Source organism: Heptranchias perlo, chromosome 10 (assembly GCF_035084215.1).
Source record: "Heptranchias perlo isolate sHepPer1 chromosome 10, sHepPer1.hap1, whole genome shotgun sequence".
NCBI classification, from domain to species: Eukaryota; Metazoa; Chordata; class Chondrichthyes; order Hexanchiformes; family Hexanchidae; genus Heptranchias; species Heptranchias perlo.
The window spans coordinates 44,369,890-44,394,977 of NC_090334.1; the positions used below are offsets into that span (position 1 = coordinate 44,369,890).

General features: G+C 41.2%; 1 protein-coding gene across 3 annotated transcripts in view; it reads right to left on the minus strand.

Moving 5' to 3' along the window:
- Window positions 1-712: 712 nt before the first annotated feature.
- The window catches only part of fbxo34 (F-box protein 34), a 47,585-nt gene continuing 23,209 nt past the window's right edge, over window positions 713-25,088 (minus strand). For 2 of the 3 annotated variants that reach the window (XM_067991576.1, XM_067991578.1), the window contains exons 2-4: window positions 19,854-20,023; window positions 17,188-17,279; window positions 713-6,238 (exon numbers count right to left, since the gene is read on the minus strand). In XM_067991576.1, coding sequence (XP_067847677.1) covers window positions 3,997-6,228 — 2,232 coding nt within the window. In that variant the 5' untranslated portion in view covers window positions 6,229-6,238; window positions 17,188-17,279; window positions 19,854-20,023 and the 3' untranslated portion in view covers window positions 713-3,996. Of the gene's footprint in view, window positions 6,239-17,187; window positions 17,280-19,853; window positions 20,024-20,839; window positions 20,978-25,088 lie in introns of those variants that run through there. The other variant, XM_067991577.1, reaches the window with a different exon arrangement.

Sequence of the window (25,088 nt, forward strand, 5' to 3'; positions counted from 1 at the left end):
CTCCTTGTGTGCAACATCACGGGAGATTGAGTAATGTATTAAGTTTTCCAAAAGTAAAATTTTCTAGGCAATCCTTTGAATTATGATGCAGTTCAAAAAGGATAATTATGCACCAGAATCTCAGATTTAATACAATGACTTTTAAATCCACAAGACCACAAATATGTTTTAAATATCGGGGGATAGAAGTTGCAACTAAACAGACTGGAATGATAATGGCAAATAGCATTTAATTGAGAAAATATAATGCAAATAGTGATAAGAATATCAAATCTGATTACTCGGTGAAGGGTATGTATTGTAAGAATAAGTGCAACAGGAAAAGATGTTTGGGTGTGTCCAGTTGGCAGTAGTAACTGCCAAGTAAACAGACTCGTTGCACAATGGATAATCTATTTGTTCTGCCCCCTTCCCCAAAAAGGTACCGAATCATACTGGGGTAGAACATAAGAACATAAGAAATTGGAGCAGGAGTAGGCCATTCAGTCCCTCGAGCCTGCTCCGCCATTCAATCAGAGCATGGCGATCTTCAACTCCAACTCCACCGGTACTGTTCGCAGGCCTCCACTACCACACACAAGTAGCTTTTCTACCATTTAACACTGACTATTTTACCACAGGGCAATCCTTATTCAGCATCTAAATACATGCACTTTATAACAGTTCCCCACCCCCCTCCCCCCACCAACCCCCTCTACTTATAGCAGGGTTCACTTGGTTGATCTCTCTCCTGTCCCCAGTTTACGAGCTCAAAGCCAACTGTAGTGTCCCTACTGTCACCACAGCCAAGATAAATTAACAGTCCAGATCAGGGTCAGTACATGGGATCTTCTTGGTCCATATAGATTAGTACCACACCAAGTGGTGCAGTTACGCACAAACAGGAGAGCTACTTATCATTAAGTACATCATATACAATTCAAAGAATATTTGCACATTACAAAAAAAAACAAAGTAAGCCAACAATGTAGGCATAGGAAAGGTATAAATAACCTAACTAATGTAACAGCTACACACATACAACAGATAGAATCACGATAAAACATGTGACAGATGGCTCAAAATCATGCCCTTAGAGCTCGTTTCGGAACAAAATTCTGAATAGAAGCTTGTGTACTGGTGCAATTGTAAAAACTATAGCCAAAAACCAAGATCATGTCACTTCTATGGTGAAAAGTTGATTAAGTTGTAATCAACCCAAAATTTGGCTTTATTAACAAATGGAATATTTGGAGTCTGATACAGCTTCCAACATAATATTGATAAACGTTTACTGTAAAGAAAGGCTACTTTAAAAGTTCGAATCCAGAAAAGGGGATAGAATGAATTTCTATATTAGGTACCAAACATTTACAACCAGTAATATTTTTTTTATTAATGTCCCATTTTATTCATTTTACAATTTGTTTTAAGCTTATAGAAAATTGTACGTTAATGTACATGACACACAGAAACAGCAGCTATACAATTGTGTATCCTATCTGCTGCAATGTAAATAGAGATGCTTGCATTGTCGAGCACTCAAAAAGTGAGTGTTTTGGAGCAAGCAGCAAAAAGTTTGGTGGGGGCAAAATACATTCTGAAGCAAAGCCAAACGCAGCGTTACAGGTTACGCAGAATCAAGGAGTCAGTAGCTAACAGGTGAACATTTTTAGGCACCTTCTGAAAAATGTTATATGCATTGGTGATCAAAAATTTAAAAAAACACATGCTTATGTCAGATTTATTGCATCTGATGGGATACTTTACGAAATTCGAAGTAATGCACAAGTTTACAGGACAATATCAATGCAAAAATAAAATCCTAGCTCTGACTACAAACAGGAACATATGTATACATATGTAATCAAGTCATGTATCCCAAGCTTGCAAAGGCAGTCTTAAAAGCATTTTAAAGGTTTATTTAGCAAAATGAATACATCAACAGTTCTCTTACAATCTAGTCTTGGGAGTGTTATAGACAGTGACTTTTAAAAAAGAGGCATCATTGTTATGGGGTAACTAGGCACAATGTCTCAGCTTTAAACAAAAAGCAAAATACTGCAGATGCTGGAAATCTGAAAAAAAAAACAGAAAATGCTGGGAACACTCAGCAGGCCAGGCAGCATCTCTGGAGACAGGAATGTAGGGTTAATTTTTCAGGTCGATGACCTTTCGTCAGAACCCTACCTTCCTCTCTCCACAGCCTGACCTGCTGAATGTTTCCAGCATTTCCTGTCTTAGCCTTGCAGTTCACCAACTGTTTCATGATGTTGGACATTTTCAATAATGCAGTTAAAGAGGAAAGCACAATATTCTTTAAAATAAAATACTATTTATCCCAGGATAGAGAAAATAAACAGGTACTCGTACTGGGGCATGAATTGAGATGGATTTTATTAGTTATTCCCTTTGAAGGGAAACCAGAGAGGGGTCAGATTTTAAAAAATATATATATATATACACACGTGTAAAAAATGTCCACCCCTGATTCAGACCATGCCGTCAAGGAGATGAGAGATGCTTATTTTTGCTATTTTCATTTTTTTTTGAGATGGGGAAGAGAAGAAGGAGAAGGAAAATTAAAAATGAATCTTTTTAAAGTCAAGCTGGAATGGAACTTTCCACTGGAACTCAAAACATAAAACCACAGAGTTGTTGGAATATTACTCTAGTGCTGTAGCTGAAGTAGTTATATTAAACCATGGCAATTTAACATGTTGTTTGGATTTAAACATGGCCTGTTGTTAATATTTTTGTTGGGGGTGGGGGGGTGGTTAAGGCCTGATATTTTTTCCACACTACTTTATAATGCCAAGACGCAATTTTGCGAGTTACGGCTTTTTTTTTGTGAAAAGCTTTGTTTAAAATAGATTTTTATTTCTCGTCAACAAACAAGATTTCAATTATGATAAATTTAGATCAGTTAGATCAAAACACTACATTTGCCATGGCATAATGAATTTTATTTTTGATATAAAGTTGAGTTATATCCTATTTCAACACAAAAACTGGTTAATCTTATTAAAACATCCATCTCATTAAAATGACCGCTTTATACAAAAGGGGTTTATATAACTCTCCACTAACAGCACTAAAACTTTTGACCTTAACAGTTTCAAAGGGATGTGTTCATTTGTTAATTAAATAGCAAAATACATACAGAAGTGCTTTCAGAAACCAAAAGATGCATTTACCAAGTAGGAATAAAAATCAAATTTGCACTATGCAAAATGTCTTTCTCTACTTGTTGAAAGCACTTAGTGAATACCCTTACATTTTATAACTGTTACCTGAATGAGATTTATGAAAACACAGAGCGAAGAAAATACGCTTCCACTTAATTTCCTTTTAAGACCAGAGAAAAGGCTCCCAAAAATCAGTGCGACTCATCAATCCAAAGCAAGTGGTACTATACACTGATAGCAGAAATTAAAACTGAAGATCCAAGCCATGTTACTGAAAAAAATTTCAAGCATTTTACATTTTGCATAACCTGTAATTTTGCAATGCCAATATAACATTTTTTTCATGTACTTGCCCTAACATCGCATAGCAACACTTGACTATCGTAATTCTAAAACTGTCTATGTGGCCAATTTTGTTAAGATGTATTTTGAGTTCATTCCCACGCCAATATTTTGCATTTTCACTTAAATGTAATTTTAGGTAGAATATACAAACTATTCAAAAGAAAGACCAATATTTAAAACAGACTAACTGCAACACTGACATAGCTGCATTGTAGTGGTTTGTTGCTGTGCCAGCTACATTAACAGTACAATACTATCATTGATCAAACACATGATAGAGCAAATACTGCACTTCTCTCACAGCTAATGGCTGCTGCAGTTCTGTACATGCAGATTCATATAAGCCAATATGATCATACTGTACAATGTAAACAGTGCAGGACTGACAAAATATTCCAATTTCTACAGGAAACAGACGATCCAACAGGAATTTTCTTAAACCCCAGTCAAGATAAACCAAATCCACCAATTTTTTTTTTAAAAATCATATTCCTTCTCCATTCTTCTTCTTTACTTTTTCACATATTTGTTGGATGTGATTACAAGACTGCACCCAGTTATTATCATGAAGTCCAATTTTGCAGCCCGGTGAATCTTTTTCCGTCTGCCAACAGCACATCCAGTATGAGCGCCCATAGGGTAAAACTTTGTAATAGGGTTTTGAATGCCACCGACATGGTGACACATCCCCTTTGGAGTAATGCTTTTTGCACTGCTTGCACGGATCATCTTTGTATCGTGGGTCAGAGACCCAGCGTGAATCTGTTGCCCTAATGTCATAGTTTTCTATAATGAACTTGAAATAATGGCACGTGCATTTAAGAGCTGCCAGAGTTTTGGTAGGGAGGAACATGAAAATCTTCACCATGATGTGGTGTGGTAAAAAGGCCATGTACTGCCGAGGCTCAAGAAGCTGTTGGATTTTGAAGCGTGTTTCTAGGAACTCGTGAGATACTTGCCTTCTTAGAGGAAAGGGCTCAGTTAATGAAGGGCATGTGGTTCCAAAAGATAGAAGAGAATTGTCCTGATTTGCTTCTAAGCAATTTCTGTCAAATGTTCTGCTTTTAGCAGTCAGAAAGTCATCCCTGCATTGTGCAACATCCTGGATTTCCTCAGTAGTATTTTCATTTGAATCCAAGTTTTCCATATGGGATTGTTCAAGTGTGAAAAATAATTCTCCTGGAAGTGGTTCCTCACAAGGATTAGTCTCTTCCCGATTAGATCTAATTACTGATGTACATTCTGTTGCTCCACTCACCCGACTAACCAGATTCCCATCCACCACACAAGACACCAGCTCCTCATCGACAATAAAATCATTTGCATACTCACCCATACCATTCCCTGGTAAAGTAAAGTTTGATACAAACTTATTGTCCTTTTCCCAACACAGGGATGGGGTATTACAAGACTCCACTGACATCCCAACATCACTGCTGAAAACTTCTCTGGTACTCTTTGGCAATGATGTTGTTTCTTTGCAGTTTAATGAAGTCTCTTTGTTAGAGAGATCCAATACAACACCTGAAATGTTAATAGCTCGAGATGGAACATGTGTAGCATCATCCTGTGATTCAGTGCATGGATTAGTACAGCTTGTGCTTATGTGACGGTTTTGTTCTTCGCTTTCCCCAATATTATCACCTGTTTTGGGTACCCCAGTGGATGTTCTAATGACCTCCGTACTCTTAGTGCTTTGCTCTGACTGGTGCGGACTGGTCAGCAAAACCCTCCCCACCCCTCTCCGAAAGCTATTATTCCTGGACAAACTCTCCCCATTTCTGTCGTGCTGATTTTTCAAGCACTCAGATTCAAGCTTAGCTATAACTTCTATAACTCGAACATATTCACCCTGTAATTTATTATTTTCAGTGGACTTTTTGTGGCTTAAACCAAACTCAGGTCCTGTGGCTGAAATGGCTTCTGGTGCTGGGGACCCTCCCTTTGAATGCGCAATGCCTGGCATGTTTGCATTGGCATTTGTAAACGTTTTGCTACAGTCTGGGAGTAGGGAATTTGCCCTTTGTTCTAGAAGAGCCACCATTTCTGCTACAGAAAGGGAGCTACTATGACACAGTCCATCACCATTTTGTTTATCACTATTTATAGATGAATTCTCCTCACTGCTCCTGGTTGTTGGGGGGTCAGCATGTAAACACCTTTTGTCAACATCCTTCCCACTATCTTTTATTCTAATTGGTGGAATTTTTATTTTCTCTAAATCAACAGATTTCCTTCTGCGTTTAGCAGTTGTGACCTCAGTGTCCCAACTGCTTTTTATTTTCATGGAACCTGTCCTGTTATTACACTGATGTGCTGCAAAGAAAGCGATTTTCTCCTTTGTGTTACCAGGTTTTATGACTGCCCAGATATCCAGTGGTGCCTCCCCTTCTTCCTGATGAATCGATGGAGGCAGAATATTTTCAGACATGTGTTTCTTTCTTCCCTTAAAGGTAACATTATCGGCTGGATTCCTCATATTGCACATTTTATTTTGAGAAATGAAACCAAAAGGTCTTGGACACCACAAGCTGATGTGAGATGCCACAGTACTAACTGTAAAGGATTTACAGCATGACTGTTTGTTGCAGGTGGATTGGCATCTTTCAACTCTTACAGTTGCATGCTGGCTTGAGCGAAGCCCACCAAGTGCCTCTTGGCTTGATTCAAGAGACGCATCTTTCTTTTGAAGCTTTGGATACGGCTTAAGGTGCATAGTGGACAACCTACAAATAAAGAGGGAAATGGTCACAGTACAGCTGAAAATTTCCCGATTTTTATTTATAGAAACACTAAGAGATACTGTGCGATATTCTACCTACTATGACAATTTTTAAGATCAGTACCTACCAAAAAATATTTAAATTAGTCTTGATGACATAGCAATTACATCAGCTTACTACACAATACTAATTTGTGTAAAAGTTTGGGAGCCCAGAGCCCGTGGAGCCTCCTTCTGTGCTGTAAGCTTCTATGATTCTATACCTGGGAGCTCTACAAACAGAGTCATCCCTTCACCTGTGGACAGCATCCTTGGCAAGCCACAGCACTAAGCAAAACTACACTCCTATGCACATAACACAGCAGGCCAACCCTGGTTGAAATTGGTTGAAATCAAAATTATCTCCCAAATGTCAACAGTTTGCATCATCAGAAAGAAAATCCTTTCTTACCTCAAGGAGAAAGCAGATGTGGCATATCAGCAGCAGACCCACCTCAGCCCTTCAGAGCATGCTAAACCTGGTCTGGTTGGGCAAACAGTAGCCACACATTCATCTACCCTTAACTCTGGAGACTACCATCCCCTGAGAGGGCAGCCACTCTATCGTGATAATGGGTCAAATAGCAGGAGAGTATATCACAATATCTGTAATGTGGACTCACCCACATTCCCCACTTAAACATGCCTCTCTCTTAGTTTCAACTGACACCCCCCCACCCCCAAAGTGGAGGGCACAATGATCCTGGAAGGAGACTGAAATAGTACTCTTAATTCCCAGGTGGACCGGCTCTCACCAGACAGAAAGCACCTTAGTAGTTGTATGGTGAGCTCGGGAAACTTGATACAGATGAGTTTTGGTTCTTAAGAGAGTTCAGTGGTGGGTGTAAGGTTAAGTATGTTGCTTAAAGATTTATTGCCTTAAGTTATACATTTTTTTAAAATTCGTTCATGGGATGTGGGCGTCGCTGGCGAGGCCGGCATTTATTGCCCATCCCTAATTGCCCTTGAGAAGGTGGTGGCGAGCCGCCTTCTTGAACCGCTGCAGTCCGTGTGGTGAAGGTTCTCCCACAGTGCTGTTAGGAAAGGAGTTCCAGGATTTTGACCCAGCAACGATGAAGGAACGGCGATATATTTCCAAGTCGGGATGGTGTGTGACTTGGAGGGGAACGTGCAGGTTGTGTTGTTCCCATGTGCCTGCTGCTTTTGTCCTTCTAGATGGTAGAGGTCGCGGGTTTGGGAGGTGCTGTCGAAGAAGCCTTGGCGAGTTGCTGCAGTGCATCCTGTGGATGGTACACACTGCAGCCACTGTGCGTCGGTGATGAAGGGAATGAATGTTTAGGGTGGTGGATGGGGTGCCAATCAAGCGGGCTGCTTTGTCCTGGATGGTGTCGAGCTTCTTGAGTGTTGTTGGAGCTGCACTCATCCAGGCAAGTGGAGAGTATTCCATCACACTCCTGATGGTGGAAAGGCTTTGGGGAGTCAGGAGGTGAGTCACTCGCCACAGAATACCCAGCCTCTGACCTGCTCTTGTAGCCACAGTATTTATATGGCTGGTCCAGTTAAGTTTCTGGTCAATGGTGACTCCCAGGATGTTGATTGTGGGGGATTCGGCGATGGTAATGCCATTGAATGTCAAGGGGAGGTGGTTAGACACTCTCTTGTTGGAGATGGTCATTGCCTGGCACTTGTCTGGCGTGAATGTTACTTGCTACTTATGAGCCCAAGCCTGGATGTTGTCCAGGTCTTGCTGCATGCGGGCTCGGACTGCTTAATTATCTGAGGGGTTGTGAATGGAATTGAACACTGTGCAATCATCAGCAAACATCCCCATTTCTGACCTTATGATGGAGGGAAGGTCATTGATGATGCAGCTGAAGATGGTTGGGCCTGGGACACTGCCTTGAGGAACTTCTGCAGCAATGTCCTGGGGCTGAGATGATTGGCCTCCAACAACCACTACCATTTTCCTTTGTGCCAGGTATGACTCCAGCCACTGGAGAGTTTTCCCCCTGATTCCCATTGATTTCAGTTTTACTAGGGCTCCTTGGTGCCACACTCGGTCAAATGCTGCATTGATGTCAAGGGCAGTCACTCTCACCTCACCTCTGGAATTCAGCTCTTTTGTCCATGTTTGGACCAAGGCTGTAATGAGGTCTGGAGCCGAGTGGTCCTGGCGGAACCCAAACTGAGCATCGGTGAGCAGGTTATTGGTGAGTAAGTGCCGCTTGATAGCGCTGTGGACGACACCTTCCATCACTTTGCTGATGATTGAGAGTAGACTGATGGGGTGGTAATTGGCCGGATTGGATTTGTCCTGCTTTTTGTGGACAGGACATACCTGGGCAATTTTCCACATTGTCGGGGAGATGCCAGTGTTGTAGCTGTACTGGAACAGCTTGGCTGGAGGTGCAGCTAGTTCTGGAGCACAAGTCTTCAGCACGACAGCCGGGATGTTGTCGGGGCCCAAAGCCTTTGGTGTATCCAGTGCACTCAGAACATTTCTACAGCTGTAACTATGTAAATGGTTGCTAGACGTTAGTTCAGACACAAGCAGCTAGATGCTAATTGGTGATTGCACAACTGTGCAGATGGTTGTAAGGGAAATTAAGGGAGTCTTGGTTATTATGGGTGATTGGTGCTGAAAGGAAGTTCCGACTCACTGTCTGGACAGGTCTGATAAGAAATAGTTTAGTCACATTTAGATGGTACCAACACAGCAAGCCAGTAGGGTCACATGGTCAGCATGTGTGCAACATGCATAATATGAACCACCCTAGATCCACAAGGTATGCAGAAGGAATACACTTACATGAAGTGTCAATGGATTGTGACTCTCAAACAGAACATTGCTAAGCTCAAGGAACAATTGATAACATACAGGATGAGTGTGTTTATCCCGGAATACATACTCCAAATGGTGGTTACTCCACAAATTGAGAGACAGAGTCGGATAGTGAAGCAAGATGAGGAAGTGGCTGACTGCCCCCGGGGGGACAAAAGAGACAGAAGTTGAAAGTGCGGAGATTACAGAGCCTCTAGAACTGTGGTTCTTGAAACTCTTGAAAGCAGACAAAGATGGTGACTGAGGAGGGGGTAGCCAGAAGCGATGTATGGCAGCATGGAGCAAAGTGCTATCTGCAGGAAGGAGGGGATGACTGAACAGGAAGACAGCGGTAGTAAGGCACTCTATAATTAGGAGAATGATAGTGTTTTCTGTTGGTCATGACTGGGAGTCTCGTATGGTATGTTGCCTCCCAGGTGCAGGGGTATGGGACATAGAACGCATAAGTATAGTTCAAGAGCCATAGGGTTCACAACTGAAACAGCTCTGGAAAGGGCAGGTTCGAGATTTTGCAATGTCATTTTCAAGAGCTGGAACAGATTAAGGTTCAAGACCTCCAGGACAGGTGAGTATTTCTACTATTCTACAGTGCAGTAACTAAAGTAAAAAGAAAGGTAAGGTCTGCAGGTCTTATAGCAAGTAGCGTTTTTTAGTGAATCAAGGTCCCTAGTGTAGTTAACATTCTCTAAATTAAGAGTAATTTAAAGGAGTAAACTCCTTAAAGGGAATAACTAACAAGCTTAATCTAAGGCAAGTCATGGCAACAGAGCTCGCACCCGTGATATGCTCCTCCTACACTATGTGGGAAGTCATGGACACTACCGGCGACAATGTGTGCAGGAAGTGTGTCTAACTGCAGCTACTGGATAACTGCATTTTGGAGCTGGAGCTGCGGGTGGATTCACTGTGGAGCATCCGCGATGCTGAGATCATCATGGATAGCACGTTCAGTGAGGTGGTCACACCGCAGTTAAAGATTACGCAGGCAGAAAGGAAATGGGTGACCGCCAGGCAGAGCAGGAGTCCCCTGGGGCCATCTCCCTCTCAAACAGATATTCCGCTTTGGATATTATTGGGGGAGATGGCTTATCAGGAGAATGCAGCAAGAGCCAAGACCGTGGCACCACGAGTGACTCAGCTGCACAAGAGGGGAGGAAAAAGAATGGGAGAGCAATAGTGATCGGGGATTCCATTGTAAGGGGAACAGATAGGCGTTTCTGTGGCCGCAAACGTGACTCCAGGATGGTATGTTGCCTCCCTGGTGCTAAGGTCAAGGATGTCATGGAGCGGCTGCAGGACATTCTGAAGGGGGAGGGTGAACAGCCCGAGGTCGTGGTCCATATCGGTACCAACGACATCGGTAAAAAAAGGGATGGGGTCCTGTAAGCAGAATATAGGGAGTTAGGAAATAAATCTCAGGATTACTCCCAGTGCCACGTGCTAGCGAGAGCAGAAAAGACCAGATGAATGCATGGCTTGAGAAATAATGTAGGAGGGAGGCATTGGGACCGATTCTGGGAAAGGCAGGACCTGTACAAGCTGGACGGGTTGCACCCAAGCAGAACCGGGACCAATATCCTCGCGGGGGCATTTGCTAGTTCTGTTGGGGAGGGTTTAAAGTCGTATGGCAGGGGGATGGGAAGCAAAAGGCAGGTACAGATAGGACAAATTCAGACCAGGAAACGGGAAGCAGAAAAGCAGTTAGTGACATAGTTAGCGACTCAGAAAGGCAAAAGAAGCAAAGGTTAAATGCTGTTCAGCACAGGAATTTGATGGGGTTAAAGGGTATATACTTCATTGCAAGGAGTATTACAAACAAAGCAGATGAGCTAAGGGCACAAATAGACACATGGCAGTATGATATCATTGCTATATCGGAAACCTGCCTTAAAGAGGGGGATAATTGCTAGCGCAATATCCCTGGATATAGAGTTTTCAGGCAGGATAGAGTGGGTGATAAAAAAGGAGGGGTAGCATTATTGGTTAAAGAATCAATTACAGTTGTGAGAAGGGATGATATCTAAATGGATCATCAATCGAGGCCATATGGGTTGAGCTAAGAAATAAAAAAGGGGCAGTCACACTACTAAGAGTGTACTATAGACCCCCGAATAGCGAAAGGGAGATAGAAGAACAAATATGTAGGCACATTTCTGAGTGCAAAAATAAGAGGGCAATAATAGTAGGGGACTTCAACTTGCCCAACATCAACTGGGATTCAAACAGTGTGAGGGGCACAGAGGGCACAAAATTCTTGATCGGTGTCCAGGGGAACTTTTTTAGCCAGTACGTGACACGGCCAACAAGAGGGGATGCAATTCTGGATTTCGTCCAGGGAAATGAAGATGGGCAAGTGGGTGAAGTGACAGTGGGTGACCATATTGGGGATAGTGACCACAATTCAGTTAGTTTTAGCATTATTATGGAAAAGGACAGCGTTAAATCAGGAGTAAACGTTTTAAATTGGGGAAAGGCAAATTTTACAGAACTAAGAGGTGATTTGGCAGAAGTGGACTGGACACAACTACTTGAGGAGAAATCAGTGGTAAGCCAGTGGGAGGCACTAAGAAGTGAATTTCTACAGGTACAATGCAGGCACGTCAGCTCAAAGAAAAAGGGTGGCACTACCAAATTTAGAGCCCCCTGGTTGTTTAGAAGTATACGGGGCAAGATAAAGCAGAAAAAGAAAGCTTATGACTGTCATAGAAAACTAAATACTGCAGAAGGCCTAGAGGAATATAGAAAGTACAGGAATGACGTAAAAAAGGAAATAAGGAAAGCAAAGAGAGGACATGTAAAAATATTAGCTAGTAAGATTAAAGAAAACCCAAAGATGTTTTATCAGTACATTAAAAACAAGAGGATAGCTAAGGAAAAAGTGCGGCCTATCAGGGATGATAAGGGTAACTTGTGTATAGAAGCAGAGGAAGTGGGTAGGGTTTTAAATGAATATTTTGTCTCCGTATTCACAAAGGAAAGGGATGATCCGGACTTAGTAGTTAAAGAGGAGAGGTGTGAAATATTGGATAAGGTAAACATTACGAGAGAGGAAGTACTAGAGGGACTGGAATCCTTGAAAGTTGATATGTCACCAGGGCCGGATGGATTGTTTCCTAGACTATTGAAGGAAATAGCGGATGTTCTGAGGATCATTTTCCAATCCTCACTAGATACAGGGGAGGTACCGGAGGACTGGGAGACTGCAAGCGTAGTACCATTGTTTAAAAAGGGTACAAGGGAAAGGCCAAACAATTATAGGCAGGTCAGTCTTACCTCGGTGGTGGGCAAACTATTAGAATCAATACTGAGAGATAGGATAAACTGTCACTTGGAAAGGCATGGTTTAATCAGGGATAGTCAGCATGGATTTGTTCAGGGAAGGTCATGCCTTACAAATCTGACTAAATTCTGTGAGGAAGTGACAAGGAGGATTGATGAGGGTAGTGCAGTGAATGTTGTCTACATGGATTTTAGTAAGGCATTTGACAAGGTCCCACATGACAGACTGATCAAAAAGGCAAAAGCCCATGGGATACAGGGAAATGTGGCGAATTGGATCCAAAATTGGCTCAGTAACAGGAAACAAAGGGTAAAAGTCGATAAATATCTTTGCGAATGGAAATCCGTTTCCAGTGGTGTGCCAATGGACACAGTGTTGGGTCCCTCGCTGTTTGTGGTATATATTAATGATTTGGACTTGAATGTAGGGGGCATGTTTGGCAAATTTGCAGATGACACAAAAGTTGGCCGTGTAGTTGATAGTGAAGAGGATAGCTGTAGACTCCAAGAAGATATCAACAGGTTGGTGGAGTGGGCAGAAAAGTGGCAAATGGAGTTCAACCCGGAGAAGCGTGAGGTAATGCACTTAGGGAGGGCAAACAGTAAAAGGGAATATGGAGTAAACAGGAATATATTGAGAGGGGTAGAGGAAGTAAGAGACCTTGGAGTGCATATGCACAGGTTCCTGAAGGTGGCAGTGCAAGTAGATAAGGTTGAGAAGAAGGCATATGGAATGCTCTCCGTTATTAGCCGAGGTATAGAATACAAAAACAGGGATGCAATGATGGAACTGTATAAAACGCTGGTAAAGCCACAGCTGGAGTATCGTGCGCAGTTCTGGTCACCACATTATAGGAAGGACGTAATTGCTCTGGAGAGAGAGCATGGAAGATTTACAAGAATCTTGCCAGGGCTTGAAAATTGCAGCTACGAGGAGAGATTGGATAGGCTGGGGTTGTTTTCCTTGGAGCAGAGGAGGCTGAGGGGTGACTTGATTGAGGTGTACAAAATTATGAGGGGCCCAGATAGAGTAGACAGGAAGTACCTGTTTCCCCTAACGGAGAGTTCAACAACTAGAGGACATAGATTTAAGCTGATTGGCGGAGGATTAGAGGGGACATGAGAAAAAACTTTTTTACCCAGAGGGCGGTGGGTGTATGGAATTCGCTGCCCGCATTGGTGGTAGAGGCAGGGACCCTCAGCTCTTTTAAAAGTACCTGGACCTGCACCTAAAGTGCTGTGAGCTGCAGGGCTACGGATCGGGTGCTGGATGGTGGGATTGGAATGGGCACCTGGTTGTTCTTCGAGCTGGCACGGATACGATGGGCCGAACGGCCCCTTTCTGTGCTGTATCTTTTCTATGGTTCTATGGACAGTAATTTCAGGATTGCTTCCGGTTCCATCCGCTGCATTGAAGAGGAGAGACAGATAAGACATGTGAAAGTATGGCTTGAGGAATGCTGTATAAGGAGGAGGTTTCAGATTACTTGGAGTGTGGGCCTATTTCTGAGGAACGAGGAAGCTATACAAGAGGGACAGTCTTCACCTCAACCACAAAGGTACCAAACTTCTTGCCGAGGGGGTAGATAGATCAGTCTGGGAGGATTTAAATTAGTATGGCAAGGGAAGGAAAATTAAAGGCTTCATCATGAATAGAATAGTGGATACTGGAACAAGGGAGAACAGAATAGGGGATATTGGAATTAGAAAGAATAGGGAGTACAGGAGTCAAAGCAACGACTGAAGAATAGTGAAAGACAGTACAAGTGTAGGCAAAGTGTCAATGAACAACTGAGTACAGTATAGGGTTATGACTGTAAAAGACGGATGATAGCATGAAAGGACATAGCAAGCTCATGTTTAGAGGTAATGGAGCCCTCAACATTACATATGCAAATCCCATCCGTCTCACAGGGAGATATCAAAGTCTGTGCGGACAAAAGAGGTTCTGACATTAAAGGCATCACAGAGGTAAAGCTAAATAATTATAGAGTTGGGAATAAATCTACAGAAAAATAGATGGCATTGCAAGGATAGAAAGAATAAACTAGGAAGGGTGGCTCTTTATGTTAAGCAGGGCATATTGATTAAGCAGTTAGACTAATGTGAATTGGATATAGATGAGATGGCAAGATCATGGATCAAGTTAAATTACATCAAGGTGAAGAAACTAATGATTGGAATATGTTATAGGCCACCAGATCAAGAAAAAACATTAGCCCTGAAACTGAATACTCAAATAAGGGGAGTATGTGGGGAAAATTGAACCAGAAGAAAGGTAGACCAGAAGACAGGAATTACAAGAATTAAGGTTGGGGGGCTAAGAAACTGATCAGGAGAGCCAAAGTAGATGAGAACAGGATTGTTGGGAATATAAAACATAATGTAAATGGCTTTTAAAATTTATTCATAGCAAACAGGCAATCAAGGAAACAATCTGTAGGATTCCAAAGAGGATGTTATATCAAGAGACCAAAGAGTGGCAAGTGTCCTAAATGAAGGAAACCTATTGTTGAAGTGGAATTTCTAGGGCAAGTTGCTAAGATTCTAATAAAAATAGATGCAACTGATAAAGAGGTGATGACCAGGCTGAAGACATTGAAGGAAGCCAAGGCTCAGGGTCCAGTAGATAAACCTTGTGGACAGGAAGAACTTTCTGGATGTTGTTTATTTAGATTGTAGTGAAGTTTTTGATATCGTGCTACATAGGATATTGGTCCACAAAGTTAGAAGGCATGGCATAGGTGGAGTGCTTCTGAAATGGATTAAAAAGTATCTGAAGTAGAGGAAGCAAAAGGTGGTTGTATGTGGAGTTGGACTGGCATGGAACGATGTAACTAATGAGGCACTTCACACTTCTCTGTGTTAAATTTCATCTGCCAAGTGGCTGCCCATTTCCTCCTGAAGTCTGTTACTATCCTCCTCATTGTTTACTACATTTCCGAGTTTCGTGTCATCTGCAAACTTTGAAATTACACCCTATATACCCAAGTCCAGGTGATTGATATATATCAAAGAGCAGTGGTCCTAATACTGACCCCTGGGGAACACCACTGTATACTTCCCTCCAGTCTGAAAAACAATTGTTCACCACTACTCTCTGCTTTCTGTCCCTTAGCCAATTTTGTATCCATGCTGCCACTGTCCCTTTAATCCCATGGGCTTTAATTTTGCCAACAAGTCTATTATGTGGTACTTTATCAAATGCCTTTTGAAAGTCAATATACACAACATCAACCGCACTACCCTCATCAACCCTCTCAGTCACTTCATCAAGAACTCAATCAAGTTAGTCAAACACAATTTTCCTTTAACAAATCCGTGTTGACTTTCATTTATTGGCCCATACTTTGCCAAGTGCCAATTTATTTTGTCCCAGATTATTGCCACTGTATGTCAGCAGTAAAGACAGCAAATAGGATCTTGGGCTGTATAACCAGATAAATAGAGCACAAATCTCAGGTAGCGATTCTGAGTTTGTATAGAGTGCTGGTCTGGCGTCACCTGGAGTTCTCTGCACCATCTCTAATGTCTGATTGTACAATTATGAACACTGAATTCTAAAACAATGATGGGCACCTAAATTAATAGCTGGGATTAAGCACCTGAATTATGAAAGAGGCTGCAGAAGCAGGGAATGTTTACACTTGAAAAGGCTCAGAATGATCCTATTGAACTATTCAAGATCCTAAAAAGATTCGACATCAATATGTTTAACACAGTCAAATTCTACAAGAGGACCTAGCCTCAAACTTAGAGGCAAGGTAAAAAGACAGTTTACTTTACAGAGAGGAAGGTGAATGTGTTGAAAGAGTTTGTCAAGGGAGCTAATGGGGGCTAAATGAATCAGCAAATTTCAGAGAGATATGGATAAGTACCAGTGAAAAATGTGATAAAGGACACGAGGTATCTTGGAATATGATACTGGCCAGGTGGACCACAATCTAGTCCTGTACGTTCCTATGAGCCATGCATTCCACAGAAAAGGAAACTCATCTACCATTCAAACTCACACAATAATGAAAGAAAGAGACTTGCATTGATATAGAGTCTTTCATGACATCAGAATGTTGCAAAGCGCTTTATAGCCAATGAAGTACAGTGACATGGATAATTTATTGATTTCGTTTGGAAATCAGTAAATACTAGGTGGTCTGAAAGCCCACAGAACCCAGGCACCTCCCAAACAGACCCAGACCATCCCTCAAGAAATGAGTGGAGCTGCAAGTTAACCACTTCCTAGTGCTCCAACAAGGCACTATGCCCCAACTCTAAAAGGTCCACCATATATGCAAGACCCTTGATACCCCAACCCAGGTTTATACTGGCCCTCAAATAGCAACTTGCCCATCACGTGCACTGCATACTGACATCTCTAACGTACCAATGCGCGCATCCAAGTACCATGTGACAAACTGGACAATGCTCCATATATGTACATATTTTATCAACAAAAATTAAAAACAAACATGGGGATGAAAGTATTTTGGAACAAAAGTACCTACACTTCCTTTCTCATGCATACAGCATTTTCTACTTTCTCAATTAAAACCATAAGCACATGGCCCAAATAAACCTGCACAAAATTTGTTTACAAGTCTGTTTTGATTAGATGTAACCCTTTAAAGCACTTTTAGCTTTCACAAAATACTTATTTCCTGTTTTAGTAATTGCTAAACTGAGTTTTTTTGCTGATTTGAGCAGTAGAAACAGAAAAACATACAAAAACAGAGCTCACAGTATTAAATGAAGGAGTTACCATTTTTGAACAAAAAACAAAGCCAGTTAAATCAAGTTTGCAGAGTACATTTCTGTTTGCTATTGCTACATACCGTAAAATCTGGTCTTTTACATCACACCTTCATCTCTCTTTTGAAGTCATAAATATATCAAAACCAACTTGCACAAGGGAACATGAGTTTACCTGGAGAGAAATTACAAGAAATTATAATTTTTAAAAATATAAAAATGGTAGACAGAGGATTTAGGGGTAAAATGACATAGACATAGACATAGACATAGATATTACAGCACAGAAACAGGCCATTCGGCCCAACTAGTCTGTGCTGGTGTTTATGCTCCACACGAGCCTCCTCCCACCTTGCTTCATCTCACCCTATCAGCGTTTCCTTCTATTCCTTTCTCCCTCATGTACTTTTCCAGCTTCCCCTTAAATACATCTGTACTATTTACCTCAACCACTCCTTGTGGGAGCGAGTTCCACATTCTCACCACTCTCTGGGTAAAGAAGTTTCTCCTGAATTCCCTAATGGATTTATTAGTGACTATCTTATATTTATGGCCCCTAAATGTGTAGTTAGAAGATGCACCAATACTAGTTTTCATTAGAATGACACTATACTACCAAAATATAGGGTCTGTACAAGAAATGTGTCAAAACAAATGCCAATAGTCCCCAGGGACTCTCAGTGTCAATCTAATGATTTAAGGAATTGCAGCTCAACTTTTATTAAGTTTGGCAGAACATTCGATACCTTCAACCTCCCCCACCCCCGACCCAAAAGAAATTCTAATGTCCTTGTAAATGGAAAGTGATCTATGGTGTCTGTTTCTAGGGAACAATAGTTACCTGAAATGACAAAGATGGAAAGGAGAGAAAAAATAATAAAAGTTAAAGAAAAAAAAAAGATTTTTTAGAAGCTTCTGGTTCAGATACCATACAAAAACATATATAACGCCTTTCATATAACCAAACATCCTAAGGTGTTTTTACAGGAGGAAAGGCAGAGACCAAACAGGAAGTGGGGAGGTAACCAAAAACAGAGTGAAGTTTAGAAAGTGGGCAGAGAGGTAATGAAGCAAAGAGCTTTAAGAAGAGAACTCCCAAGTGCAATAACAGGATGGCTGAAGGCTCTGCCTCCAATGGAGTGAAGACGTGAAGTGGGAGGGGATTTTGTATGGGATAGGAATGGGGCTGTCGAGTTCTACTTGAGTTGGAGTTTGCATTGAGTGGAGCTGGGGAGGCCAAAAATGGAGTAATCAAATTTTGAAGTGACATAAGTATGGATGGTGATTTCAGCAGTGATGGGAATAAGACAGGAGTAAGGAAAGACATAGGTGGGTGATACATCAGGGGTCAAAGTAAGCAGCCTTGGTGGGCAGAAGGGAATGGTAGAGGTGTAGCAGCTACTGAGTAGGCTAATGGAGGTACTTATGTCATAGCAGATTACAGAAGGAGGAGTTGGCAGTTAGACAGTGTGCTGGTGAAAGTAGAAAGGCTGATGGCAGGCAAGGAGGTGTGGATGGTAAAGGAGCTGAGGTGGTGGTTGGAAATAGCTTGGTCATGATCATGGCCATAGAAAAAGACAGGATGATAAGATTGAGATGGTGTGTGAGTAGGAGAGCTTGTAATGCAGAGTGAGGGGGGGGGGGGGGGGGTTGGAGATGGAAGGAGAAGAATGGTGAATTTAGGCGCAGGTTGAAGTCACACAGGATAAAAATCACTAAGGTGCAGAAGCTGAAGAAAACAGGAATGACATTTCAGCAAGAGTTGGTAGGGCGGAAGGCGATGAAGACCCTGAAGGATAGTTGCTATTTCTTGACCTGTATGGCATTGTCCATCAATCTAGTACTACAATATGGCTAACTGATAGCCCAGGCTTAAGACACAGGGATAGTTATACACTGGGGCAGGGGACAGGAAGATGAGAAAGATTACAGAAAGCAAATTCATTGGTGCTACACTAATTAATTTTCCTTTTAAACAGATTAATGAGTATTTCATATTCTCCCCGGTTGATATTCCAGTAAATTATAACAAACCGTTGAAACTAGGTTGATTGTCTCTCAGAATTATAAACCAAGGCCTTCCAACAAATCTTCAATATTTACATTTTCATTAGGTCAGTATTACCGTGGTTTTAAAAAAAAATTCCACAAAGCAATGAAATTACTTACATTATTTATCCAGGAAGGTTTTAAACAATTTGAAAATCCTGCAAACCTTGCAGAATACTGGATCAACTAAATATATGACTTTCAAACTGTGCTGTCAAAAATACCTAATTAAACTTGTAGAACTCTTTAGTTTTAATTCATTGGGGGGAAAAAAGACATTACTGACCCCTCTCTATGCACCTGTCCTTCATATCTCTGGTATGGAACCGGCTCCTTCCCTCTAAAGTATTGCTACCAATGCATCTTTGTATTAAACATTACTGCTGGGAAGTGAGCGAAGTGGGGCTGGAATAAGCCGAGATAGTCATTACTTCTCTCATTTCCCGGCACACTTACTATAAGAACAAGAGTAGAAGAAGGGATATTTTAAAAAGGAGACACAGAAGCACAATGGACAGGAAGAGGGGAAAATGCCTGATCAGGTAAACACTTTAATCACAAATGCCCAGTATATGTGGGAATCTACTAATGTTACACCCTGGTCCAACACTTATAAAAGCCTTTTACAATTGCTGTTGATTTATGCAGTTGTTAGATTTCCAATGTTGGTGTCACATGAACATAAAATTTAGTTACTTACTGTTTGGCTTAATGAAACATGCACTTTTTTTGTTGTTCTTGTATAAGCTGGCTTTTACTAATATCCTCACCAGAGGCAATTCCAAAGTAAGGCACGCCTTCACTTCCTTCACTGTTTCCTACATCCTGAGACCTGGCATGGCTTCTTACCACAAGGTCTTACCACATCATCTTTAGGAACAAACAAAGAGAAAACAGTAAACAGTGTTATATTAGTCCTTCCAAAGAGTGGGTGGGGGAAAGAAGAGGAGGAGGAAAACACACATACAGAAATACCAAAACCAATTCAGTTTTGTTGCACACCAAGGTGTCAGTTCTTTCACACCTTTCTCTGTCTATCCACATATATAAAATCTACAGACAGGTAATAAAGATCGCCAATACGTGAATGAAAGTTTTATTACCACTATTAATTTATTTATACTAGAAGGAAACCAGATGCTACATTTTCAATCCCATGGAAAGTTACAAGTGTAATTTTGAAATTAGTTCACAGCTACAACATATAAATTCAACTACTCAGGATACCAAACTACCCAATGGTTTAATGATTAAAAAATAACTAGAATTCAAAATTAACCAAAAATAAGACAACCTTCGAAGAACTGACCAGCATTCACCACCCGCTCCTCACAACCATTTGCTCCCAGCTAATGAAATAAATATATATATGCAGAATAAGAAAGCAGCACTGGCAACAGTGCAAAGCACAAGCTCAGTGAGAAGGGCTCGATTACTGAAGTACAAGCTGCCAGCAGATTGCTTTACGTTGGACTCTCTGGAGACCTGGAGGAACAAGACAGCATTTTACAACTAGAGCAAAGGAATGTCACACCATATTATTCAAGACATCCAGTCTTGATTTAACGTCTAGTGCAAACTCTGTTTATCCAAGAAATACGAAACTACTGGTTTCCATTACTAGCTACAGTCACATTTCTGTACTAATCAGTTTACAGCAATGCAAAAACTTACTGCACAACTCACCTTATGAGTTCACCTTAAAAAAAGTATCTTCAGACAAACTCAGGCAAGATCGGCAGGCACATGCCTAAAAGTATCCAATAGAACACTACACGTCTATATACGGCTCAGCTGGTCAGTACTTAATTTGCTGCACAAAGTAACAGCCTCCCAGCAAGCTGATTACATTCTTGTTACTCCACCCACAGCTCAACAAAAATAGGCAAGCCTTCTTGGGCCTGGAATTTCTCAGCAGCAGCAAACTGATAAATGAAGGCCCAAACCTGCAAAATGTTGGCTAATGGCTTAGTTTTAGGCGTAACCCTGAGTTGGAGACAAAGATTAACTACTGACAGCTAGCTCTCATAGCAGGGCACCATTAACTGCTTACTCATCCAGCCAATTTACCAAGTGCTGTGAACTATTAAAGCAGAAAGAGAACCAGCAAACATTTCCTGCTGATGATCTTATATGAAAGATTAAGAAACAAATACAAAACTAATGACAGTGTTCATAGTTGCTTCAAGTATATCCCATTAAAAAATTACCACAAGTACAATTTTGATTTAAATTAGTTTATTGGTCTGATTTCCTACCTCCCTCCTCTCCTGAAGGCAGAATTTATAATGCAGTACAATTCCATGCACACCAGGAACCCTCTGACACCTCATCCACTGTAGCAATTCACTTATGAATATTGAAAAGAAAGTGCCTGCAGGGTTTTTAACCATGGGTGGGTGGGGGGGTGGTGGTTGGTGGGGGGGAGGGGTGGGGGGTGGGGGGTGGAGAATGGCATCACAGCTGAGCTCAATTCTGTCATTATAAGACATTCGTGTACACTTCCAAGAGATAACTTTCAGAAAGAGTAATTTTCTCATTTCTTGCCTGGAGATGTTGAGGGTCAAACTATAACACCATCCCAAAGTCTGTCCAGCTAACTCATCAGACTACAGATTGAACCTAGGACCTTCCTGGCTGCATGGGAAATGAAGGGTACTACTCCATTTTAAATGGGGATTACAGGAAAAGCATTTCAACACTGCCCACTTATATAGTGAATTTAAAATAAAATTGCTGGACTATAACTTGGTGTTGTAAAATTGTTTACAATTGTCAACCCCAGTCCATCACCGGCATCTCCACATCATCACTTATATCACATTTGCCAATTCTGAGAGAACTGACCTCAATTTTGAAAATCCTCTAAACAAAACTCAAATTCTAAAAGCTGTATTAATACTTATTTCTGTGATTCCAGATAATATGAAATGTCTTGCTAAATTCAGCAACAGCTACTGTACTGTAAAACAGGCTTTTCTTGCTTTAGTTTTGTAGAAGAGTTGAATGATGGTACTACTGGAATTTATCTGAAAATGCATTTACAGCAAGGAAATAGCTCTCTTTACATTAACCAATAGATTTTAAGCAAAACATCCCTTGTACATAGAAGTTACAACACAGAAACAGGTCATTCTGCCCAACCAGCCCATGTACATCACATCGACTACATTTCCCCATCTACCATGTCTGTTACCAATTCAAAGAATTCTATGAGGTTTGTAAAGCACGATCGTCCCTTTAGAAATCCGTGCTGGCTACCACTACTATTTTCTCTTCATCTAGATATGTAGTAATTTCATCCTTAATTAAAAACTCTAAAATTGTCCCTAGCATAGAATCATAGAAAGATTACAGCACGGAAGGCAGCCATTCGGCCCATTGAGTCCGTGCCGGCTCTATGCAGGAGCAATCCAGCTAGTCCCACTCCCACACCCTATCCCCGTAGCCTTGCAAATTTTTTCCTTTAAAGTATTTATCCAGTTCCCTTTTGAAGGCCATGATTGAATCTGCCTCCACCACCGCCTTGCTGTGTAAAAAAGTTTTTCCTCATATCACCTTTGGTTCTTTTGCCAATCAACTTAAATCTATGTCCTCTGGTTCTTGAACCTTCTGTCAATTGGAACAGTTTCTCTCTATCTACTCTGTCTAGACACTTCATGATTTTGAATACCTCTATCAAATCTTTTCTGTTCCAAGGAGAACACCACCAGCTTCTCCAGTCTATCCCCGTAACTAAAGTTCCTCATCCCTGGAATTATTCTAGTAAATCTCTTCTGCACCCTCTCTAAGGCCTTCACATCTTTCCTAAAGTGCGGTGCCCAGAACTGGACACAATACTCCAGCTGTGGCCAAATCAGTGTATCATAAAGGTTCATCATGACTTCCTTGCTTTTGTACTCTATGCCTCTATTTATAAAGCCCAGGATCCCGTATACTTTTTTTTTAAAATCGCTTTCTCAACCTGCCCTGTCACATTCAATAATTTGTGTACATATACGCCCAGATCTCTCTGATCGTATACCCCTTTTAGAATTGTGCCCTTTAGTTTATATTGCCTCTCTTCATTCTTCCTACCGAAATGTATCACCTCGCATTTTTCTGCATTAAATTTCATCTGCCACGTGTCCACCCATGCCACCAGCCTGTCTATATCCTCTTGAAGCCTACCATTATCCTCCTCACTGTTCACTACGCTTCCAAGTTTCATCTGAAAATTTAGAAATTGTGTCCAGTACACCCAAGTCCAAGTCATTATCATATCAAGAAAAGCAGTGGTCCTAGTACCGACCCCTGGGGAACACCACTGTACACCTCCCTGCAGTCCAAAAAACAACCGTTCACCACTACTCTCTGTTCCCTGTTACTTAGTCAACTCTATATCCATGCTGCTACTGCCCCTTTTATTCCATGGGCTTCAATCTTGATGACAAGCCTATTAAGTGGCACTTTATCAAACGCTTTTTGAAAGTCCATGTACACATCAACTGCATTGCCCTCATCTACCCTCTCTGTTACCTCATCAAAAAACTCTATCAAGTTAGTTAAACACAATTTGCCATTAGCAAATCCATGCTGGCTTTCCCTAATCAATCCACGCTTGTCCAAGTTACTGCTAATGTTGTTCTGGATTACCGTTTCTAAAAATTTTCCCACCACTGAGGTTAAACTGACTGGCCTATTAGTTGCTGGGTTTATCCTTACACCCTTTTGAACAAGGATGTAACATTTGCAATTCTCCAGTCCTCTGGCACCATCCCCGTATCTAAGGATATTTGGAAGATTATGGCTAGTACCTCCGCAATTTCCTCCCTTACTTCCCTCAGCAACCTAGGGTGCATAATCTACTTTAATACAGCTAGCCTTTCTAGTACCTCCTCTATCAATTTTTAGCCCATCCAGTATCTCAACTACATCTTCCTTCACTGAGACTCTGGCAGCATCATTTTCTTTGGTAAAGACAGATGCAAAGTACTCATTTAGTAGCTTGGCCATGCCCTCTGCCTTCATGAGATCTCCTTTTTGGTATCTAATCAGCCCCACGCCTCCTTTTACTACCCATTTACTGTTTACATGCCTGTAGAAGACTTTTGGATGTTGAGGTGTTAAGGTAACTGGCCTGAATTACCCGTATTAGCTCTATCCCCCTTTTAAAAGACGGATACTGTATTGGCCACTCTCCAGTCCTCCAGTATATATCCACAATCAATAAAGCCCTGAAATATATCTCGGGCCGTGGCAATTTCTTCCCTTATCTCCCTCAAGATCCTAGGATGTATCCCATCAGGCCCTGATTCTTTGTCTTCCTTCAATTTAACGAACATCTAAAATTTTCCTTTGATCCACCATAATATTGCTCATCTTGCTCTGAACCACATCAGGATTCACCTCCTTTCCAATATTAGTAGAGACTGATGTGAAGTACTTATTAAACACCTCTGCCATTTCTTGATGATCATCTACAAACTGACAATCCTTTCCTCTTGGGGGTCTCACTTCACTTCTAACAATTCTCTTTTTACTGATTATACTTATATAAAACTTTACTGTTCCCGTTGATGTTTTTTGAATTTTGTTTCTCATATTCCCTCTTTGCTTTTCTTATCCCGCTCTTAACCTCTTTTCTTATTTTCTCATATTCTTATAGCCCTGATAGGCCCTTTTCAATTTTAATTGGGTTCTACCATCTTCATATATCCATGGCATATTAAAACTATTAGTAGTTTCCTTATTTTTTAATGCAATCGTTATTCTGTACCTTTGCAACGTCTTTTTCAAAAACATCCCACTGTTGCTCTACAATCCTGTGTGCTAATTTCTCCTCTGCTGGCTCGCTCCTCATCTTTCTAAAATCTGGCCTAATCCAATCTGGTGTTCCAGTTTTTATACTGACTTCTTTCCTTTCTAGTTGGCTCATAAATCTTTTCATGTTGTG